Genomic DNA, 23,107 nt, shown 5'->3' with positions numbered 1-23,107 from the left:
ACTGCTCAGGAAGCGGCTCTCAGCGCAGAGTGTGCCAGCGTGGACTGAACCAGCTCTGGGGAGACTACTGTGGTCAAACCAGGCAAATCAAATAGAGCATCCAGCCAAAGGACAATGCCATAGACCATGGTCGGTCTTGCGTGCTGGGGAGGGGGGTGACCCCTTCATGGTTTCTGCTGGTGCAGGAACGAGGGGGCCTCGAATTAAACTGGCTGCTCAGTGCGAGGCAGGAGCAAGCTCTTTGCATGCCACGTGGGAAGGGTGTGAAACAGCTTCCGTCAGGGCATCGCACTCTGCGGAGATGCCACCGCACCTCCTGCCTGCTCTTGCACCCTTCCCTGGCCATGGCTGCTGGCCGTTGCAGAGGATGATGCCAAGCGCAGGGGGCCTTTGGGCCAACCCTGAGTAGCTGCTTTGGCAAGGCTTGCTTCAGCTGCCTGCTGAGCGTGTCCCCGGGGCTGTTAGCAGTGCATCTGCACTGGCTTTCACAAGGACAGCTGGAAGAGAAAGCTCCTACGACAGCCCATGCTGTGCCCTCAAGGCCACTGTCAGCTTTTTAAACCCTTTTTGTGCTCTGCAGAGCTAGCAGGGGTGTAACCAGCGTTGGGTGCCTTCCCTGTCCCCGCCGTACACAGAGAAGGAAGTTTAATCCCTGATGATTGGAGTTTGGCAGAGAAACAAGGAATGATGATATCGGAGAAGGTGGCAAGGAAAATGTTTCCTCATGGATGCTGCTCCTCTCAGTGTCTGTAGCAGCCCCCTCCTCCTCTGTGACCACAGCCCCATTAACCCAGCATCAGCCTGTGCCAGTGCTGCAGGGCCTGATCCTGCCCAAAGCCCAGCAGCGCATTCCTGCCGTCTCCCTCGCGCCGGCCCCAGCGTCTGTCTGTCTGGTGGGTAAACCAGTTTAGGAACTGATGAGCCAAAACCATTTGGCTGCTCTCGTTTCGGCCAGGCTGATCATCAGCCGGCTCCACTCCCTGATGCTGCTTGCCCTGGCGGCCAGCACGAGGACAGGGATGGGGCCAGTGCCGTACGGGGACGGGTGGCCATCCGGCAAAGCCCTGTGCAGCCAATTTGGTGCTGTTACGGCAGTGTCTGTAGTGCTGTCGGCTCAGTCCCAGCACCATCCCTCTCCCACTGCCACCAGTGCTCGGTGCATCCCTGCTCCTGGGGGTGACAGAGTCCCCCTGATCCCCCATCTCCATCCTTGCTGCAGAGCTGGGGTTGGCTCATCCGCTCTGGGGCCACCCCTGTCCCTTGCGTGGGGGACAGGGCCCCCATCACGGAACCTGGGAGCTGTCAGCACCCTGTAATGAGGGCAAGTGGGGTGTCAGCTCACAACAGGCTTGCTGACGTCCCCAAGCCCTGCTGCAGTGGAGCTGGGGACAGCAAGTCCCGTGTTCTTGGGAGAGGATGGTAGCAGGGACCCACCAGTGCACCCGGCAGCTTTGCACCCTGTGCCGTGCCGGGGAACCCGGGGCTGGCAAAGGTTGGACCCCTCCCTGCCCCGAGCTGGGACCACGAGCGAGCCCCTGGTGTGGCCCTTTGCAGCACGCGGCGCCCAAGGGACGTGCACACCCCAAAACCTGGGCGTGTGGCGCATCCCCACTGCTCCTGGGCCATCGTCGTGGCGCCCGGCCTGCCCTCCCTCACCCTCCTTGCCCGCAAGCGCTGGTCGGGGCGTGGGTGGGAAGGGAAGGGAAGGAAATGCCTTTCCCTGGTTTGGCCAGCCCCTGCGGCTGTGGGGAGAGGCCGGGACAGACCGGGAAGTGCTGGGGGCCGCTGCTCCCAGCACCACCGCGGCCATGGGATGCCATGGCAGGGCTGGGCTGCACAGGACGTCCTGGACCCACACCGCTGGCAGGACCGGCCAAGGCAGCAGGGAGGCGGCACAGCTGGTGGGGACGGCGTGGGGGGTCACGGCCAGAGGTTCCCCCTGCCTCCTCTAGCACCCCACAATGGGGTGGCGGCCATTGCACCTGCCCCGGGCACACTTGGGGGCTGGGGTGCCCACCGGTTTGGGATGTGGGTGCAGCAGCCTCCAGCTGAGCACCTCAGCTTGCCCGGATCTGCCTCTGTCCCCACCTCGCCCCCAAGCTCACCCAAAAAACCTTAATCCCCACTCGGGAGCCGCCCTGCCATGCCGGAGGGCTGCGCTGGGGCTGAGCTCACCCAGCAGGACCTGAGCCAACCCCAGCCATGGAGGGCATCAGGAAAGCCCCCCAGGAGAGCGGGGCGTTCCACCCCTTGGCACCTCCTTTGGGGTCTCCTGACAGCCTCTTGGGGCTCCTCCATCCTCCAGCCTTCCCACCTGGCCTCCAAAGGATGTTTTTGACCACCATGCCACAAACCCCTTCATGGGACCCCTCTGCACCCGTCTGGTGATGCACCAAGGATGCACCACAGCAGCCCTGGCCGGTGACGTGCCCCCACAAGCCCTGCTGCTCCCATCGGGGTGGAAAATTAACCCATCCTCCCCAAAAAAAGGAACTTTTTCCCCTGGGCTGGTGGCAGAGCGATGCTGGGAGCCGGGTGGGGAGGTGGAGCCGACACCAGCTGCCACAGCGGGTTTGGCATCTGTCTTGATTAAAGGCCTCGCTTAACGCCCGGCCGGCTGTGCCTGCCGGCACCCTGCAGCACCCCAAAGCTGGGGGGCCGGGGCAGGGCCGGGGGGGGTCCCCATTCCTAAGCCAGCCAACCTTAATCACTGGCTGCAGCCCGGTGTGGCCGGCAACACCAGAATTTGCCTGCACGTGGCTGGCCCCTGTGCTCGAGGGTGTCACCCCAAAGTACCCCTCCCCAATCCCAGCGGCTGTGTGCAGGGAAGGCTTTCAAAAAAGTGGGGAGAAAAGCTCCTTTCTTGTCATTCTTTGTGATTTATTTGTCCGTGATTCTCTGGGGGGTTTGGGGCTGCTTGGCCCGGCCCGGCCAGCCGCAGTGCCACCCGCCTGGGCTAACTGCATGCGTGAAATTTAATTAAATATTGAAATAAATCAGCAAACAGCCAGGGGCGATATAGTGCCTCACGGCAAGTAGCGCCGGGGTGGGGCTGCCCCGGGAGGAACCCCAGAGGGACCCCCACTCTCCTGGGGGTTTCTGAGCAGGGACTGGGGTTCCCTCTGCCTTGGCCACTGCAGAGCTTGGGGGGAAGGGTGATAGCCCCGGGGGTGCCCTACACCCCCCCGATTACACCCCCGGGATGCCCCCACGCCCCCCATCCCTCCCCCGGCGATGTCCATGCTCCCCCTTCCCCCCCCCCCCGGGCCCCAGTGCCCCCCATAACCCACGCGGGGTTGCCCAGCTCCCCGTTGCCCCCCAGAACGTGCCCATGTGCCCCCGCTTCCTCCCGGGGGTGCCCAGTCCCCTGCCCGGGCATGGCCCCCCGGCTGCCCCGTACCCCCCTTCCCCCGCGGAGCAGGGCACCTGCCGCGGGGCGGAGCCTCCCCAACCCAGGCCCCGCCCCCCCTCGGCACGGTCCAACGGGCGGCGAGGGGGCGTGGCGCTGGGGGCGTGGCCGGGCGGCATATGCATGTATGCAGATGAGCAGGTGTCGGCACAGCGCGGCGGCCCGGGCAGCGGGGCGGGCAGCGCGGGCCATGGCGGCGCCGCGCTCCTTCAGCGCCGCCGAGGTGCGGGCGCGCTGCGCGCAGGGCGCCTGCCTGGTCCGCTGCCGCCGCCGGCTCTACGACCTGAGCGGCTTCGTGCGGCTGCACCCGGGCGGCGAGCAGCTGCTGCGGCGGCGGGCCGGCACCGACGTGAGCGCCGCGCTGGACGGGCCGCCCCACCGGCACTCCGCCAACGCCCGCCGCTGGCTGGAGCAGTACTACGTGGGAGAGATGGAGCCCGGCGAGGAGCAGGTACCGCCGGCCGCTCCGGGCTGCCCCGCGTTCGGGCTGGACGGGGTCTGTGGGGCTGCCCCGGGCCCGGGCTGTGCGGGGTCCGGGATATGTAGACTCTGTAGGGTGCCCCGGGTCCGGGATGTACAGAGTCTGTAGGGTGCCCCAGGTCCGGGCTGCGTGGGATCTGAGCAGTGCGGGATCTATAGAGCACCCCGAGTCCAGGGCGCATGGGGTCCGAGCCGTACAAGGTCTATAGGGCACCCCGGCTCTGGGCTGTGCAGGGTCTGAGCCATACAGAGTCTATAGGGCACCCTGCGTCCGGGCTGTGCAGGGTCCAAGCCGTACAGGGCATGCAGAGGCTGTACAGGGTCTGGGGTGTACAGGGCATGGAGTCTTTGGGGTGCATGTAGCGTATAGGGTGTGTAAGGCACCCAGGTCCCGGTCTGAGCTGCATGAGATGTGGTGTGTGTTGGGTCTGAGCTGCACGGGACGCTTGGCATCCAGGCTGTGGAGGGTCTGGGGCGTCCAGTGCATGAGAGGTGTATGGGGCAGGGGGTGTCTGAGGCTCCCGGGGTCCTGCATGGATGGTGCCTGAGGTGTACGGGGTGCAAAGGTCCTGGGTGTATGGGACATGCTGGCTCCGGGGCAGTCTGTGGGGCTGTCAGCGTCTATGGGGCTGGAGTCTGTGGGGCCTGAGGTGCAGAGGATCCTGAGGTGCATAGGGTCCAGCCTCCTCAGGACCTGAGATGGACTGTGTCCCAGGTGCACAGAGCCTGGTATCTATGGGGTCCCACCCCACGGTCACGTCCCACCCTGGCCATGATGGGAGGCAGGGCTCATGGGTGACCCCGGCATGTCAGCGTGTCATGGAGGTGTTGGGGTCTCCGAAGGGGTGTGAACGATGGGGACGTGCAGCTCGGTGTTGGTTTTAGCAGGGCCATGTGGCATGGGGTGGGTGATGGGACAGGACACCCTTCCTGGCACCGCCGGCACTCGACCAGGGACTGGGGTGCTGAGCACCAGAGCTTGCCGGTGATGAGTGGCTGCTGCTGGGGAGAGAAGCCCAGCCACCTCCCTAACCGTCTGGGCACGGGGCAAGGGTGGCCGTGACTCAGTGCCGTCCCCGCAGCACCAGCCCCACACTCAGCCACTGCCCAGGTGGAAGGGAAAACACCCCAGCGAGGCACCGCCACCACCACCGGCTGAACTTCCAGGAGGCAGCATGGCACCGGGCGCTGCTGCCCCGATTACCAGCCCTCACCAGCGCAGGATGCTGGAGCAGCAGCCCCAGTCCAGCTCCCTTTGCCAGCCCAGCGGCCACTTTCCCCTCGGCACTTCCCAGCAGGGTTGGTGACCGGTCAGTCCCTCTGAGCTGGTTGTTTGTACTCACTGGTTCTCCTCCCTGAAGCACAGCCTTGGCCCTGGTCGGTGGCAGCACCACAGACGGGGCTTTGTTCGGCCTCGGTGTGATGCCTGCTCTTCCCCCAGATCCCAGCGATGGCACCTCCTCTGTTGGGACACTCGTTGCTGCCGCCTCCTTGCAGGTGTGACGAGCCCGACGGGTTGGGGCGAAGGAAGGTACCGGACAAACGAGTTCTCGCGCCGCAGCCTGTGCCGAGGGGAATTGCCACCGTCCCAATGCAAATACATGGCGTGATAACGCCAGGAGATCAGACGCTACCTGGCACTAGATAAACTGTCCCGGGTTGTAACATGGGGGGGAGGGGAAAAAAGCTGCCTGCTGTACGGTGAGGCTGGCCATGCTGCATCCTGCATGCACCTTATGTGTGAGCTGCTCTTCCAGGCTTGCTACCCGCCAGAAATCCCCTTTGGAGGGAGACGGGGGGAGTCAATGACCTCGGTGGCACTTGGGTTCTTGCTTTGTCTTCTTATGGGCAGGTGTACCCCAAGCAGCTCTTCGAAGGAGGCATTGCATGGCCCCGGTCTGGCTCCAGACCCCCGCAGCTTTGCTGCTGACTCTTCTTGCCCATTGGAGGTCTCAGGGCGGCACCATCCCCGTGCCGAGGCATCCAGCATCCCCCCTGCTTAGGCCCAGGGACTTGGAGGGCTTTGGAAAAGGGGAAAAAAAATGTCTTAAAGCGGGAGGGGTGAAGAGAAAGATGAGAGCCAGTGTTCATCCCACCAGCACGCCTCTCCGCAGGGGAGGCTCTCAGGAGCTGTGGCTCTCAGGAGCTCAGCTCTGTCCTTCGGCCACAGGTCCCTCTTCTGCGTCACCCAGCCCCGTTTGGCTAAGGACAAATTAACCCCCAAACTTTTTATCTATGCAAACAGAATGTATAGGGGAGATCAAAGTGAGAAGCAATAATTACTCAAACTAGACAGTGGATTTTGACAGCCTTGCTGGAGGGAAACTGGATCATCTAATTACCCCTCCAATTTAAGCAATGAGAGACTTTCATCACAGCCTCTTTGGGGTGCGTGATGTGGCCGTGAGTCACGGTAAATCCCCCATCCTTCTCGGGGTTGGTGTCCTCCCCTTCCTCTCGCCTGCATCTCCGTGTGTTGGGCTTGCCCTGGCTCTCTGTCCCAGGCTGAGCTTCCTTGGATGTAGGCGCTCGCGTGTTATTCAGAGGTGTTGTAACAAGAAGAGGCTATTTTTTATTATTATCATTAGAACACGTTAAATTCAACCTCCTTTTAATAGTCCTGCTGCACCCAGTGTTTAATGGGCTGAGACACAGCCTTGTGGGGCTCTGCCAGCCACTGCCTGGGGTCTGCGATGCTGGTGGGGTGGTGATACTGGGAGCGTGCCACTGTGGGTGGGGACCTCGCTCGGGCTCCCTGTGCCTCGTGGGGTGTCCTTGTCCTACATGCCTGAGCCTGCATTGCCAACACAGCTTGTCCCATGTGGACATCAGCAATTTGAGCCGTTTAGGAGCTCGGTGAAGGTGCTGGAGGCTCCGGGGCGATGCAGAGGCACGGCAGGGCTCTTGCGGCATTTAACTCACTGGGCAAATGGGCACAGGTGGAAAAACTGGGTCCAGGCTGCTGGTGGAGTGGCTGTCTGCAGGCAGTATCGCCCTGCTTGGGCCAGGAGGAGGTTTCCAGCTCTTCCTCCTGCCTGCATCCCAGCACATGAGACCCTGAGCCGGACCATCCATCCTGTCTGTACCTGCTCCTATTGCAGCTGGATTTTGTTTTTCTTTTAACACGCTGAGCACTGATGCGGGGCAGCACCAGGGCGGCATAGCTGCAGGACTGGTGCTGAGCTCCCCATGGTCCTGCCTGACCTGTGCAGGGCAGCGGGATGCTCGGAGGCGGATGCCAGGTCACCCAGTCACCGCATCGTGCCATGCCCTGCGTGTCTGGCCCCGTTGCCTCCCAGCAGGAGAGCCGGCACCTCGCCGGTGCTGCCACTTGCTGGGGTGGCATTTCGTAGGCATTAACTTTCCCTTTGTTACATCAGGCCTCTTGCGCATCTTGCCTGGCAGGACCTGTTTGCCTGGGGACGACTTGGATGCATCAGCATCACCCGCAGGCAACAGGTAGAGCCCGGTGCTTGCAAAGACCCCTTCAGCCTCCTTCGAACCCACCTTTTATTTTTGAGGAGGAGGAGGACAGGCAGAAACCCCAGCGCTGGTCTGGATGCTGGTGGGGCTCGGTCCCCGTGGGGCCCCTGCGTGCTCGGGGCAGGCAGGAGCATGCCGCCGCTCTGGGGAGCGAGTCGGGGCATGCAGGCATGGTTCGCACCCTGGTTGCATCACGGCTGCCAGTCCTTTCGGTGCCAGTCCCGGGGTGAAGAAGAGGAGAGCTGTCCTCCTGCTCCCCAGCCGAGGAAGGGGAGGAGGTGACTCAGGTGAGGCTGGGCGCTGAAAAGGAGCTGCCGTAGCACGCAGGGCAAAGGCATCTCACTGGTGGCACCCATCCTCCTCAGCCTAGGTGCTGCCAGTGAGGTGGGGTCCGAGCCCCCCATCCGCCTCCCTGACCTGGGAGGACAGGGAAGCCTCTGGCCATGACGTGGTGCTCGGGCATCCGTGGGCAGGAGAGTTGGAGGTGTGTGGACATTTCGGAAAAGGGAGGAGAGGTGCTGGGGTGTTGCATCAGCCTGGCTTTCCTAAGCATCCTTCCTGCTGCCAGCAAGGCTGCGGTGCAAGCGTTGAGGTGGAGAGCACAGGCTCATTTCTTGGGGGATGGAGAAGCTGTCTCTCTCTTAAAGCCAAATTTTCTTCCAAAGCACCCACAGGGAGGAGGCAAAACCATATCTTCACCATCCCTGGCTGGATTTCAAGGCATCCCACCTCCCCTGGGGCTTCAGGATGTCCGTCTGAAGGACGGAGTGTGCAAAGCTGAAAATAGCGGTGGAGACCCTTGCAGAGGGAGGTGTAACGGTCCACAGCATCAACTTGCGCTGGTGCTCTGCCTGCAGTAAAATTGATGCCTGCTCAAGTCCAGCCTGGCTGGAAATATCCTCTGCCCTGCCTGCTCCCCCAGGGCGAGGGGCTGCCTTGGGGCTGGGTAGCACAGCTCCCGTACCAGTGGGATGAGGCTTGAAATCTGGCTAGTTCAGGAAAGGGGGGGGGAGCCCGGCCAGCAACGAGTGCCCACTATCGGCAAACAGCACCCAGGCCCTGCCTCGGCATCACCAGTGCGGCACAGAGTAAAGTCCTGTCCGCCCCCGGTGAGGTGACACCAGTCCTCCTGCAATCCCAGCTCCTCCTGTGGCTGCCAGGGGGGGAATTTATTCCCATCAGGGATGCGATGCCCTTGTGTCCCTCAAGGGAACCTCATCCCTCTTGGAGCAGCACGGAGAGCATCCATCGAGGAGCCCCGCTTGTGCCATGGCTTCTGGGAGAAAACCCTTCCTCACTGCAAGCAGCACAGCTGGAAACCCCGGGGGGCATTGCTGTGCCGGGGCTGCTGGGCCACGCCGTACCCTGCTGCTGGGTTAATGGGTAACTCAAGGTGACAAAGCGGGAGAAAAGGCATGTTTGGCACGTCCTGCCCAGGGAGCCGGTGGGCTGCTGGCGCTGCTGCCGGGGGGCATGGCTGGCTTGGGGCTTGCACGGGCACGCTGCGGCCTCACCAAGCCCCCGACCCGCAGCAGGGCCAGTGCCGGAGCTGGCAGGGCCACGGGAAGGAGGCCGGTGCTGGCAGCTGGCAATGCGTTTGCTTCCAAGCATCAGACAAGGCAGGTTTCTCCTGTTTCTCAGCCAGCCCTGGCAGCGGGACCGCAGCCTGGGCTTCATCCTGCCGCCACCATACCAGCACATTCCCTGGGCCTTGGCGTGCCCTCTCTAGCCAAAACCAAACCCCCACCCCATCTTGCATAGCCTGTGGCGACGGTGCCTGGCCCAGTGCCGCCCTGCAAAGGGCCCTTTGCCTTTTTCCCCGGGGTGAGCTCCCTCCCGCTGCATTTTTTCCCCTGTGCCTGGAGCCAGGGTGGTGGCACTGGCCATGCCACGTTCCCCAGCTCTGGCAGCCCAGCTTCCTCTGGGACCGAAGCGCCGAGCTGGGCTTTTGCTGGAGAGAGCAGGGTGGGGAGGAGGGAGCTCAGCGCTGGCATTGTGAGCACTAACCTGGCAATGCCCCTCACTCTGCTGGCAGTGGTGCTGGCTCAGGCTGGTGCTCGCTGGGCTGCTGGCCTGCGGGAAGGTGAGCTGCGCTACGGCACTGCCCGTTTGCAAGGGGAAACGCTGGCCGAGGGCCTGGGAGCCTCCGCTTTGCAACACCCAAGCACCAGCACCCAGTGCCCTCCCGGCAGCACAGTGGGGTGGTCTGAAAAGCAGGCTCGGGGGGAGGTTTCCAAAAAGACCCGTGCACGCAATGCTCGGTGCGTGGTTCAAAGGGCAGCACAGCTTGCCAGCAGCCGCATCCCTCAGGAACCTGCTCTGCAGGAACTGACTGACTTAAATTCATCAGATTTTTTCCCTTATTTATTTAGCAGGCAGGCACGAGCAAGCTCTGCCCGTGCCCCTGGGTGGCATGGCCACCACCGTCCCCAACCACATCTGCTGCTGGTGTTTCACCACAGGGTTTTCCTTCTCTTTTCAGAGCCACCCCGAGCTGGCGGATGAGAAGGCGGTGGATGCTGCAGCCCAGACCCCAACACGGATGGATCCCCGCTGTAAAACTGTGGATGTGGAGAAGGTAAGAGCCAGGGGTTTCTCCAGCACGGTGTTTGCCAGAGGGCTCCTGGGGAAGACCAGGTCTCCTCTTCCCCGCAGGAGGGGGCTTTCTGCTGACCCCTGGGATGGCAGGGATGCTGGGAGGGAGCCGATCCGGCTGCTCCTGCCCTTTCTCCTGGTACAGACGACATTGCTCGCACTTTATTGCCCAGGTGTGGCCACGCTGGGAGGCTCCTGCTGTGGTGGCTTGGGTGGAGATGGCTTTCTCTGACAGCAGCTGTGCCCTTCGAGCGGGACATGCTGCCAAGCTGCACCTTGCTTGCTTGATTGATTTTTTTTCTTGCTTTATTTTTTTCACTTTTTCCTCTTGACTGAGCATCCATAATGAGCACTAAGGGATCCCCCGGCCCGGGCAGGGCAATCCCCGTGCACACTGGGTGCTCCCTGCCCTACCAGCTCCTCTCTGAGTATGCCACAGGAGTGGGGGTTTGTCCCCAAGGTGCCTTTGGATGTCCCCGCTGTTCATGGGACCTTGTGGCCACTGTGCCTTGCACAGTTCTGGCTCGTTGGTAAGCGTGCTTTTATCTTGCAAAAGGATTTTTTTTTTTTTTTTTTTGAGCAGGAGAACACCTTTCACCCACATCTCTTAATATTTTGCTGCTGACCACCTTTAAAAGCAAATCTGCCATCCCAAAGTGATCTTTTTGCTCTAACTTTTCCCCTGCCTCCCCGATGGAGGGTGTCTCCATCTCCATCCACGCACCCGCTGCTGGCTGGGGTTGTTTCCCCTCCTGGGCGATCATGTCTGTCCCTGCCTGGAGCAGAGCCCCAGAAATGCCCGTGGCCACCTCGGCTCCTTGCCCTGAAATGCCCCAAGCTGAGCTGTTCCCCCACCACCACTGCCAAATGACCGCCGGCACAGCCTCGGGCACTGGGTTGCCATGCTGGCACTGCATGGCACAGGACAGCCGATGCAGAGCTGCCAGGCCTGGAGCTTGGGTTTCTGTCCTGGGGCAGGGGTGGGACCAAGCAACCGCCTTATCTGGCCAGGCCAGCAGAAGATGCATCTGGGGATGCTGAGCGGCGGCAGAGGTGGTGCTGCCGGTTGGGCGTCTCTTTTCGTCCCATGCAGACACGCGCGCCTGTGCAGGTCCCTTCTTGCTCTTGCAGCCATCTGAATGCAGCCATGCACTGGAGCAGTGACTGGTGTTTGTGTTCCCATCCTGTATCCCTGCTCTCCATCCCTTTCTGCTTTGCTCCTTGCTGCCAGAGCGCTCGAACGGCTCCAGCCGCTCCGCGAGTCCTCTCTGCAAGGAGAAAAGCCCTTGGCTGGGACAAAGCCATTGTGTCCTACTGGCGGCTCGCTGGCACGGCTAGTGAGTAGGGAGTATCGCTGCTCACTATCTAATCTTGGCAGCTCCCGGGGGGTAAAAGAGCCTCAGTTATCAGGGTCTGATGCTGACCCAGGTCTGGGTACAGCAGCCTTCACCTTGAATTGCCGGCAGGTACCCGGTGGCACAGGGGCAAGCTCAGCCCTGCGTTCATGGGTAGATGGGGCTGATGTGTGTCTGGCTCTGCTTGTCTGCCCTGCACCAGTGCTTAAGGGGAGCTCAGGGCTGCTTGGAGCAAGAAGCTGCTTGTGGGTCATGGGAAGGGGCTTGCAGCCCAAAATCCCACAGCTGCGGCACAGCTTTGTGCCCAGTACCAGCGTGGTGTGTGGGTCCCATGGGGGTACAACCACTGTCTGCTCCCTCAGGACCTGGTGGACTGGCAGAAGCCCTTGCTGTGGCAGGTGGGCTACTTGGGGGAGAAGTACGACGAGTGGGTGCACCAGCCCGTGGATCGGCCCATCCGCCTCTTCCACTCGGATTTCCTCGAGTCCCTCTCCAAGACGGCATGGTGAGCCCCTGGGGGTCTGCACCGTGCCCTGGCCAGTGCCTCCATGGGGAGGGAGGGACAGATGGCTTGCCAACCTGTGGGATGCTCCCTCTGACATCTCCCTCTACCCTGTAGGTACGTGGTGTTCATGGTGTGGGCCCCCGTGGTGCTCTATCTCAGCTGGGTCAGCTACACCTCCCTCGCCCAGGGCAACACCAGGCTCTTCTCCTCCTTCACCACAGGTACGAGCAGTGGCAAAGCCTTTCGGCTTGGCTCGCTGCCCTGCCTCTGGGTCCAAGGGCAGGACAGCCATGGGCCGCGGGAGACCTCTGCATCCCTTCCGCATCCCTCCCTCCATGCATGCTCACCACAATCCACATGCAAGAGCAGTGGGTGAGCCCCTGTCCCTGTGGCCACCGGCATGTCCCCTGCACGAAGCCGCCTGTGCTGCTTTAAAGCCTGAGCTTGCCCGCCTCCATCCCCTCCTCTCACCCACACAATTTGGTCCCCCAGGGGGATCAATGGAGGCAGGGAGCCTGCTGGCCCGGGCTGCAGCCTGCTCCCTCTTGCCTCCCTTCCCTCCATCTCCAAAACCGAGCCCCACCGGCGCTGCGGTGTGTGCCACCCCCCGCTGACGCCCACCCCGGGTCACGGCTGGATGCCGGCGCAGCAGCAAACAAACCCGGCTCTCAGTGCCGCTGGCCTCGCACAGTGTGGGGCTTGTTTGCCCGAAGCGCCTGCCCTTGAATCTCCCACTGTCTGCTCCCCCGGGAATAACAAGCGTGGCCGGGGCAGGCTGTCTTCTTTGTTGTGCTTTTTTTTTTTTTTTTTTTTTTTTTTTTTTGCTGGGCTCCCTATTTTTTTTGCAAGGTGCCACCCAGTGCCAGCTGTGCCCAGCCGTGGGGTGGAGCACCCACTGCACCGGCACCCCCCTCCACTCCTTGCAGCATGGGGCACCTTGCTGCCAAGGGGTTGTTTTTGTTTTGTTTTGTTTTTTTCCAAAAACGAACAGGTTTAGGGGGGGTCCAGCTTCTGCTAGTGAGGACGCTAGGCTGGCAGCCAGCCCTGAAAGGAGGAGGTGGCTGAAAAATGCTCTGCGGGGGAAAGTGCCCAACAAACCTATTATTTTTCCTAAAAAATAATAAAAAAAAACAATGCCAGCAATACTGTTTAAGTGTCGCGAGTGCTGCCTGCACAGATAAGGTCCCTCCTGCCTTGTTCTGGTGGGTGAAGCAGCTTTGGAAGGATGGGGCTGTCCCCAGGGTGCGCGTCCAAGCCCTGACTGGCATCTGGGATGCAGGGGCAGTGAGAAGCTGACGGTTTCCATAAAGAGTGTAAATTAACGGGAATCAAAGGAAAATGTGGTTTGGAGCGGTGCTTGGGAAGGTAGCTCCCTGGGGAAGCTCAGGGCAGGAGGCGGATGAGAGATGAGAGGGAGGGAGAGCCGAGCTTCACCCAGATGCCGATGGGAGGATGGTGATGGATAAGAGCATCCGTGTGTCACCTGCCCTGCTGACCACTGCACATCTCGTTGTGTAGAGTACTCCATCCCTGTCCACAAATACTACTTCCCCTTCATCTTCCTCCTGGGGATGTTCCTGTGGTCCCTGCTAGAGTACCTCATCCATCGCTTTGTCTTCCACATGAAGCCACCCGCTAGTAACTACTATCTCATCACCCTGCATTTCTTGCTGCATGGGCAGCATCACAAGGTGAGTCGCAGCTTACGCCTCCGCTGGCACCCGCCAGGCCATGGGAACAGTGGCCTTTGCTCAGGCAGAGCCTGTTTCTGCGTGTTCAGCATGACTCGTGGCATCATTGCCCCAAGCGGGGCCCTTACCTAATACCGTTGAGGGCTGCAAGACGGGCTTGGAGGAGCTGGAGTTAAACCTGGGAGCTCCAGTTGGGCAAGAGGAACACCAAAAAAGCCATGGGCTCCCTCTAGCTTTGCTGGAGGAAACGTCCCCATGGAGCTCAGGGACCTGTCAGCCAAAGCCACCAGCTACCCGGCCACCTTGGTGTGGGTGCGGGGCTGCTCTCACCACTGTGTGCATCTTTTGGGGAGGGTTTCTGGGGGCCACTTTGGTGTTGGCTTTTCCCAAATGGGCGTCCCCAGTGCTTGTCAGGGATGCGCTGGGGACGTGGGGTGATCTAGGAGCTGCCCATCCCACCATCCGTCTCTGCTTCCAGTCTCCCTTTGACAGCTCCCGCCTGGTCTTCCCTCCCGTGCCGGCCTCACTGGTGATCGGCTTCTTCTACGGCGTCCTGCGGCTCCTTCTGCCTGAGGTGCTGGGGCTCTCGGTGTTCGTCGGGGGACTCTGCGGCTACGTCGTCTACGATATGATGCACTATTACCTCCACTACGGCTCGCCGAAAAAAGGCACCTACCTGTACGGGCTGAAGGCTTATCACGTCAAGCACCACTTTGAACACCAAAAAGCAGGTAGCGCCGCCTTTCCCGCGCATGCTGGCGGGGATGAGAGCTGTCGAAGCCCAGCCTGCCTGCACGTGTGCAGCCGATGCCCTGAAACATTTGGCGTTTGGGATTTGGAATGGGGAAACCCAAGCGCTGCGTGGCTGGGGAAGCGGCGTACGAGGTGCTGCAGCCCCATGGGGCCCGTTTCTCGGCCCCCAGGCTGAGGATGGGGGCCGGCGCGGCGCGGGGCCGAAGGCAGCAGTCCCTCTCGCCGCCGGGGTACGCCGGGGGGGAGGCGGAGCCCCCGCGGCGCCGGGGTGCGGGTGCCCGTCCCGGGGCAGCATCTCCCTCTGCCGGCAGGCGCTGGCGGGTGCAGGATGAGGCCCCCGGCTTCCCCGGGCCCGCCCCACACCTTCCCCAGCCCGGCGCTTGCTCAACCTGCCCTTTGCCCGGTTTCCTGGGAGAAAACGCCCCGTCCTGATAAGCTATCATCCATGGGGCTGGTGGCATGGCCCAGCCAGCTCCTTCTGCTCCCTCTGCTCTTCCTCCTCGCCCTCCCCTTGCCTTCCTCCCTCCCCGAAACGCAGGCGCTCCTCCCTCGCCAGCCTCTCCGGAGGGACCGCCTGGGCCCGGCATCGCTGTCAGCCGTCGTCACCTTTGCACCCGGCCGGGTGACATGTCCCATCTCGGCCATGTGCCCCTCGTGCCGGCTGCTCCCAGCCCTGCTAGTCTCTGCGACGGTGGCACCGGCTCTGTTAACGTCGAGCGAGCTGTGCCCTGTCCCTGGCGGCATCCTGGTGACGGCGGCGCCGTAGGCTGAGTGCTCTCTCCCCTGCCTGCAGGCTTCGGCATCAGCACCCGCTTCTGGGATCACCCCTTCCGGACGCTCATCCCTGAGGAGACCTTCGAGAAAGAGGACTGACGGCCCCAGCGCGGTGCCCGGCTGCCGGCTCCATCCCTCCTGGGCTGGGGCTGGCATCCCTCCCCAGCCCTCAGCAAAGCCGGCTGGCCCCTGTCCCCTTCCCAGGGGCTGTGCTGCAGCGGTGGCCCCACACCAGAGCATCCCCATGGTGCACTGTGGTCCAGCTGCAGCACTACCAAGGGGGATGGGGGGCGAGGATGCGAAGAAAGGGGAGGAGGAGGTTGTGGGGCTCCCTGGGGGGCTCATGCCCCTTCCTTGCCACCCTCCCACTCCAGGCCACGGATGCGCGGGCAGGTCTGCTGCCTGAGAGATGAAGTGCCCAATGCTGCCCTCCCTCCTCCACCCTGGCACCTCACCGGAGCTCCCCCGAGCCCCTGGCCCTCCCAGGGTGCCCAGTCCCCGGGGTGCCCAACATGCTGCAGTTAACCCCATCACCTAACTCGTGCTGAGGAGCTTCCATATCCCGGGTCCTTTTCCCGGCCTGATCCCAGCACAGGGTTTTCTTGGCCTGTGGCCCTTGGGATGGGGATCCTGCAGGTCTCGATTTTGCCTTTTTCTAACCAGTGCACCCATGTCTCTCTGCCAGATTTATCAAGTTCAAAAGTTTTTGTAGACATTGGCTGCTTGAAACTCAAACTCCAATGAACAGAATTGCTATGAGATGCCTTTTTGCTGATCCTGTGATTTTTTTTTTTTCCCTAATGTTTACTGCAGATATTTAAAGTTTTGGAATAAAGTTATATGTAAAACTGTAGACACTACAATTGTAAATAAACTGTATATTTTGAAAAATAAAGCCTTTTAAAAAGGGTCTGGCAAACATATCCCTCGGGGCTGCTGCCACATTATCCCACCCTTGGTGCATCCCTTCCCAGGTGCCAATGGCCCTCGGTGCCATGGTACCTTGCGGTCACCTTTCTCAGTGCCCCACACTGATGAAAGCCATGCCGTCAACCACAGTGGTGGCGTGGGAGATGCTCTTTGCAGGGGGGAACTACAGCAAACCTGTGTGACCCCAGGCTCTCGGTAAGCGGAAGCTGGTTGGAGCCACAGCTCACTTCTCCGAAGTTGGGCAACAGCATCATGTGTTGCCCCACGCTTCTCAAAATCAGCCTGGCCCCCTGACGAAGCCAGCCACAAAGCTTCCTGTGCTCCTGGCAGAGGTCAAGCACTGTTTCCAGCACTTCCTTTGATGCTGGGGGGTCCTGGGGCTGCAGGGATGTGGAGGGGAGTGGAAGGTCCCAAAGGACCAGCATCCCTCATGCGGACAGGTGTACCCGCTGCCTGGCACAGGAAGCTCAGTGGGGCACAGAGCTGATGTCGAGGGTGTTACTGTGTCCTGGGCAAGCCTTGCTGGAGCTGATGGCACAGCAGAAGGAACTGGGGTGCTCAAAATAGCAGCAAGTGTCAATATGGGAGCACAGCCTCCCCCCATCCCCTTCTTCCTGAGGCACTTCCTGCAGGCAATTCCTTCTTCCAGCTGGCAAAACCCAGGACGGGGATACAGCCCACCTGGCCCCTTCCTCTGCCACCCCAAGCAGCTTTCTGGGAACGGGGAGCCAGGGCAGTGTGGGAAGCTGCAGCAGGTTGTGCAATGCCCCTTCCGCTGCCTGCAGGAGCAGCAGCTGGGGAAAGCACCCTATAAATGCACGCTCATCCTGTCGTGCCTCTCCAGTCTGCACGGGCAGCCGAGGCGGAGGCAAGCGAAGCGGGGCCAGGTAAGCCCAGATGATTTCTCTTAGCAAGCGGACGAGCTTCTTTGTTGAGGGCCATGCTGGAGAGAGCCTGAAGAGGAAGGGAGAGTGGCTGCAGCTTGTTTCTGGGTGCATTTCTGTCTTGTTTCCAGCTGGTAGAGCCTTGTACCCCTCTCTCGGTGCTGGCTGCATCAATGGCATGGGTGGCTGCTGCTAACTTCCCCACAACCAGGGCAGTTTTCTGTCCCTGCTGCCTGGGTGCAGGCTGGGGAGCAGGGATTGTCCCTGTGGGGATGCTGAGCACATAGAAAGAGCTTGATTTAAAATCTTAAGTGGGCGATACAGGGCTACAGGGAGAAAATATGGAGAAATCAGGTATGCCAGGGCTGTGAAGGTGTGAAAGCTTTTATTAGATGGGTGATAACAGAGAGAGATGTTGGCTAGAAATGAAAATAGATCTTTATGGTAAAAAATGTAGGCTCTGTGGGCAGGACCCCAGGGTGGCGTGGGGCCAGTGCCAGGGAGCGCTGCGTGGGGGATGCTCCTTGGATCATTGTTGACCCTGCTCGTCTGTGTCTAAGCTCTCTGGGTATGGCTAACACTAAATTAATTTACCTAAATCAAGCCAAAACATCTCTTGCTAATGCGGAGCGAGATGTGCCAATACTGCTGCTACCGATGTCTCTGTTTGCAAGTGCCTGCTCCTGTCTGCATAAGGGGCCACGGTGCCAGGCAAAGCAGAGAAAGCAAAGCAGCTAGAGGAGATATAAGGGGCTATAGGAGACCTGGAGGGTGGTGTGCCATGTTAAGGCTGTCCTTAGGGTGGAAGTCGTGGAAGAGCTGCATCCGACTGATCTCTGAGTGGTGCTCGAGGCTCACCTCCCCAAGACGCTGCCAGACCCTGTCCCCAGTGGCCAAGCCCTTTGCTGCAACCATGGACATCGTGGACAGGGTCCTCTCTGTGGCCCAGGCCATCCACGCCCAATTCGAGCAGGTGAAGTGCTGTAAGCACCAGTGCCAGCGCCTTGTGGAGCGCATCCAGATCCTGCTGGAGCCTGTGAGGATCCTCAAGGCTCAGCCACCGAAGCATATCTCTCACCACGAAGAGGAACTGTTGAAGAAGCTGCTCTGGGCACTGGGGCAAGCCCAGAAACTGGTGACGAAATACAGCCAGACCAGCTGGATCCAGAAGTTCCTGAGAGCCCACAGTGCCGGCGAGGAGTTCGTCTGGGTGAATGAGAGCCTGGAGGACATCGCCCAGGGGCTCTCGCTCCTGCTGCAGGCAGAGCAGAAGCAGGCTTTCCTGGAGGCTTTCCAGGCCAAGACCTGTCGCAGGCAGGACGCCGAGGACCTGAGGGATGACAGGGCTTTCTTGGACCAGGTGATTGCAAGTAAGTGTGCATTTAGCAAACCCTCTTTCCCTGAGACCGGCAGTTGGCATCTCTCCCCAGCTGCTGCCCAGCTTTGACTTGATGGCCATGGCCAAGGAGAGCCAAAGGGACATTTAAACCGCAAGAAAAACTAACTGCATCAGTCCTGCACATTCATCCAGCGGCCCCACCTCTGCACATTTCTCTCCCCAGGTACCGAGGAGCCTGAAGACATGGCCAGGGAGATCTACATCGACAGACAATGTATGGAGAGCAAGGTAGACTGGATGCAAAGCGAGCTGAACAAAATGGTGCGCGTGATGGAGTGTAAGTCATTGTCGCACCTCTAGGCACCCTGTGCGCTGTGTCCTTTCACCCCAAGCCCTACCTAACGTGTTCCTCGTTCCCTCCTGGTGCATGGCGGAAGCAGGCTTGAAGAAGGTCAATGTTGGTAAAAGAGAAGACATCACTGAGATCGAGCGGGACCACCTCACCTTCTACAGACATCTGCAGGACACTGAGAGCTATGACCTCTACGAGGGCGAGTACCTCAAGTACCCTGTCGCCATCAAAACCTTCAAGAGGCCGCTGACCACCAACCCGGCGTGAGTTGTCCTGGGTGGGAGCGACACGGGGCAGCCCGGAGGGGAGGGTGGCACAGTGCCATGTCATGCCTTGTTCCAGGGATCTCACCGTGCTGTCCCTTTCTGCAGGAAGGTGAGAGACATCTTTGAGAAGGAGATTCAGACCCTGAAGAAGTTTGAGTCTCCAAACATCCTGCGCATGTACGGGATCTGCATTGAGGAGAAAGGTAGGAAGTGTCACATTAATGTCATCCTTTCCCTCCCCTGCCTGTCCCCGACACTAGTGGTGGCAGATGGTTTGTCGTGGTCCCCTCCCAAGAGGTGGCACAAGGTGGGATGCTCAAGGTTTTGCCTTGCAGATGGGAGCCCCTGCTTCTCCATCGTCATGGAGTACTGTAAGCACGGGACGCTGCGGGATGTGCTGACCAAGCAACGGCATCTCTCCTGGGAGGTCCGCATTCGGATGGCCCTGGGAGCTGCCAGAGGCCTTTACAGGTGAGCTTCTGCCTAAATCGGTGAGTAAGTTCACCTGACGATCCACGAGCCATGCTCAGCTTCCTGGTATATCTCAGTAAGCAGTGGTATCCTGATACTGTTTCTGTCACCTTGGGACACTGGGATGGGATGCTGGTGAAGAGGTAGGCAGTGGGTTTGGATGTAGTAGCGCCCATCTCTCCTGGTCACTGGCCCCTACATCTGGCTTCAAGCCTGCAAAGGGCTAGAAGGGAGAAACTCCCTTCCCCACACCCATAGGACAGCTTCAGGAGCACCCTACAGCACAGCCAGTTCTCCTTGCAGGTCCTGCTCATCCGCAAGCCTCGTTATTTTGCCCACAGCGGCTCTTTCAGCAGCTGCTGGAAAGGTTGGCTTGGCAGGGCTGGTCCACCAAGACAGGCAGAGAGCTACTGGCTTCTCTGGATGCATGTCAGTCCATCCCCTACACAGCAGGAGGGAGCCCCGAGGTGAGGATGGGTCCATCACCAGCATGTGTTGCCCTTGGTTCTGTCTGGCTGCAGGTTGCACCAGACGGAGGAGAAGTCCCGACTCCATGGCTGCATCTGCAGTAGCAAGTTCCTGGTGGCCGGGGATTACTGTGTAAAGGTAAGGACCATGCTTGGAGAAGCTTTTGGAAGTTTTGCATGTTTTTGTGGATGTCTTCCCCCACCAACACCAAAGGGAATTATGATGGTCCAGAAAAACACCTGGGGTAGAGTCATCTCCCTGTCACCTTAGAGACTTAACATCTTAGTTCATCATTATCTCTGTTTTATCATCAGCAAAGTGAGCGTTTCTGAGCCATCCACCCTGGGATGAGCTGAAGCTAGGGAAATTCACCTGCCTCCTATGGTTTCACTTGCAGAAAGAGCCATGTACTGGGCAGTACATGTGGCTGTATGCCAGCCTTTGCTGCCCAGAGCACCTCACTTCATTTTCTCCAGCTCAGGGCAGTCCCCAGCTGTGCCACAGGTTTCTGCAGACTGCTTTTCAACCACTTCTCCCTCTCTCTCTCTCTCATTCTCTCAATCAGCTGTCGGGATTTGAGCTGTGTGAAACTGAGTCATCCATCAAGAGGAAAGCCAAGAAGAACTGGAAACAAGTCTCTATGTTGGCTTACGTCGCCCCTGAGAACCTGAGAGACATCAACTACCCCTACAAAAGGCCCTGTGAAATATACAGGTGTGCCTGTCCCTCCCGGGGGAGATGCCCATAAGCAGGCAGATGTCTGGCAGAGTAGCTGTTGAGCTATGGAAGAAGGCCAGGTTTAATTGGACACATAAGCAGCCATTTCTGGCATAGCCCCCATGTTTGGCATAGCCCAACATTCCCCTCCGTTAGGAAGAAATAGAAGGTGGTAAGATCAATGCTGAGACTCTTGCTTGTCTCCTTCCAGCTTTGGGATCGTGCTGTGGGAGATTGCGACCTCCAAAATCCCATTTGAAGGTGAGAACAGAAGTATCTCATCCCCTGCGTAAAAGCCACATGTCCTGGTGAAGCTGCTGGCGGGCGTTGGATGCTTCCTGCTCCTTCCTGGAGCATCCCATGTTGTGTGGGTCCCAGTGGCAGTGCCTGGTGTGCCTGGCTCTGCACGACAGCTTCATGGCTTCTCCTGGGACTCTAATACAGTAAAGCATTTCAGTTACATGCTTAAACCACAAACATGCAAGTAATTTTTGTTTCTATTTGATGTTCCTGTACATTGAAGCATAAACACATCTCCTTGCTCCACTGGAGCCCAACAGTGTCATGCCAAATACCAGGGGGGTTCACTGCAGACACAGTTTGGGTGGCTTCTCTGCTGGCTTCTCCATGTCATAGGCTGCAGGAAGGCTCTTGGCATGGCTTTGCATTGGGTTTCCTCCCCAGCACCCTTCTGTGGCAGCAGAGCTCTGTCCTGACACTCCTGTTTGCACGCGTGTTGTCTAGGCTGCACTCCCCAGGAGATCATGGAGGAAATCTGCAACCACCATTACCAGGACCCTGTTGGGGAAGATTGTCCTGCAGACCTGCGGAAAGCCATTGACCAGTGCCGGGCCTTTGACCCTTCCCAACGCCCTTCCGCTGAGGGTAAGTGTCCTGGACACCTGCTCCCACTCCACAGGCCTTTTGTATTCCTCAATCAGCCACTTCAGGGGTCCGTTTGCCCCTTATTTTCCATATGAATTTGTCTGGCTTTGTGTTTTGGGATCAATCCTTGACCTTCTTATGCTAAGGAGTCCCCTAATACTAGACCTCTCTTTCTCCCATGGTGTGATGATTCATGCAGTTAACGTTTATCCATGCCTTGACAATAATCACCAGGCTGTTCATTTGGCATCACATAACACTAAGCTTTTTCTCTCAGACAAGTGCTGAAGTGGGAGCAGGGGTGTGTGGGTTAATCCCCACCCAGGTCCTGCAGATCCTGTAAGCTGGAGGAGCAGACACAACACAATGCAGGAACATTTCCTGCCTTGGGCTTTGAGCAATAAATTGCAATCTTGGGAATTGCTCCACAGCAGGGAAGATTTCACTATCTTTGAAGTTGGTCTGGGTCTGATCAGATAAATAATTGGTTTCCATTGGAAGTCTTAACAGAAACAGCAGGAAAAGATAGAGGAACCTTTCCAGTGTGCTTGAAGGCACAGAGATTGTACCCTTCCCTCAGCTCATCTCTCCAAGGGGAGAAAGCTTCCTTCAAATTCGTCCGCCCCGTCCTATGGAGATGGTTTCCATACAAGAGATACAGAGACTGTGCTTAAGAAACTGTGCTGTGCTCTCTGTGCCTCTGTGTCCCAACAGCAGCTCCCCCAGCAGACCCTGCTGCAGGGAATCACCCCGGCTGAAGTGAAAATACCAAAAAATCATCAGAGACAATGGCAAAGCCACACTGAGGATACAGCATGTCTTTATTACTCTAATCCAACGGCCAGCCATGCCTGTGTGGCGCTGCACTGGCAGAATGTCTTCTCACAGCTGTTTCCAGGCATCTCTCCATATACATGGCTGCTTCTCTTTGGGCTGTACTCACCTGTGTCTGCTCGGGGCTGTCACCCGCTAATAGCTGCCCAGTCATGCTGGCCTGAGGAGAGAGGGACTTCATGTCTCGGTTGTTATCAGTGAGGGAAAGCTATCTTCTCATCAGAGGCGGGGGGAAGCCTACAACAAATATTCTGTTTTGATCAATGCCATCCTTGTGTTTTGCAGAGATTGTGGACTTGCTGGCAGACCTGGAGAAAAGCAGAAACCAAGGAAGTTAACTGTGGAAAGCAGGGTTGGGTGACCAAAAGCAGCCACATGTCTCAGAAAGCAAGCCAAGGGAAAGCAGTGGGCCTTCCTCCTCCAGGCTGGAGCATGCTGCTTGCCCATCTTCCCCACCTTCGCAGAGACTGATCGTTCAATACACGTGTATTTGTTTCTGTAGGCCGAGACTGTCATGTCACCTCTCCAAGGGGCCATGCCTGGGTTTGCCTCAGAGGCAGCTGGTGGGTGAGGGCACCCAGCCACAGGCTCTGCCCCCGAGAGGCCCTCCCCGGGAACAGAATGGGAGGTCGGCAGAAACCCCGGCGGCTGGGGGACCAAGGGGAGGCGACACCGCTAGCTTCTCCTCAGCCCCGCCGCTGCCCGCGGGGCGCTGGGGCCTGGCTCCCTCAGGGCTCCCTCAAGGCGCGGCGGGCCCCACCGCCATGGCAACGCCCCGCCCACCTCGACCCCAGTTTGAAGCCGCTCGAGTTCCCGCTCATTTCACCGCAGCGGCGGCTCCCCAATGGAAACACGCTCCCCGGCGCTTGCCCCGCCCCCTATAGCCGTCACGGGTTTCGCCGTCCAATCAGCCGGG

The 23,107-nt window shown here is 59.6% G+C and overlaps 2 protein-coding genes across 2 annotated transcripts; both read left to right on the top strand.

Moving 5' to 3' along the window:
* The first annotated feature begins 3,599 nt into the window (after nucleotides 1-3,599).
* On the top strand, nucleotides 3,600-15,335 carry FA2H (fatty acid 2-hydroxylase). The gene is made up of 7 exons (XM_072872942.1): nucleotides 3,600-3,860; nucleotides 9,855-9,950; nucleotides 11,685-11,827; nucleotides 11,942-12,048; nucleotides 13,346-13,518; nucleotides 13,997-14,249; nucleotides 15,065-15,335. Exons 1-7 carry the CDS (start codon nucleotides 3,600-3,602, stop codon nucleotides 15,142-15,144), a joined length of 1,113 nt encoding a protein of 370 aa, XP_072729043.1. The 3' UTR covers nucleotides 15,145-15,335.
* Nucleotides 15,336-16,838: 1,503 nt separating this feature from the next.
* MLKL (mixed lineage kinase domain like pseudokinase) lies at nucleotides 16,839-23,031 on the top strand. The gene is made up of 11 exons (XM_072872833.1): nucleotides 16,839-16,862; nucleotides 17,660-18,229; nucleotides 18,422-18,535; nucleotides 18,639-18,813; nucleotides 18,922-19,019; nucleotides 19,152-19,287; nucleotides 19,809-19,893; nucleotides 20,321-20,469; nucleotides 20,684-20,733; nucleotides 21,217-21,357; nucleotides 22,477-23,031. The coding sequence occupies exons 2-11, from the start codon at nucleotides 17,773-17,775 to the stop codon at nucleotides 22,527-22,529; spliced, it is 1,458 nt and encodes a 485-aa protein (XP_072728934.1). The 5' UTR covers nucleotides 16,839-16,862; nucleotides 17,660-17,772; the 3' UTR covers nucleotides 22,530-23,031.
* Nucleotides 23,032-23,107: the final 76 nt, after the last annotated feature.

The sequence above is a fragment of the Ciconia boyciana genome, chromosome 9 (genome assembly GCF_034638445.1).
Source record: "Ciconia boyciana chromosome 9, ASM3463844v1, whole genome shotgun sequence".
NCBI lineage: Eukaryota > Metazoa > Chordata > Aves > Ciconiiformes > Ciconiidae > Ciconia > Ciconia boyciana.
Note: the sequence above shows the minus strand (reverse complement) of the source record. Positions and strands in the feature narration are given on the sequence as shown.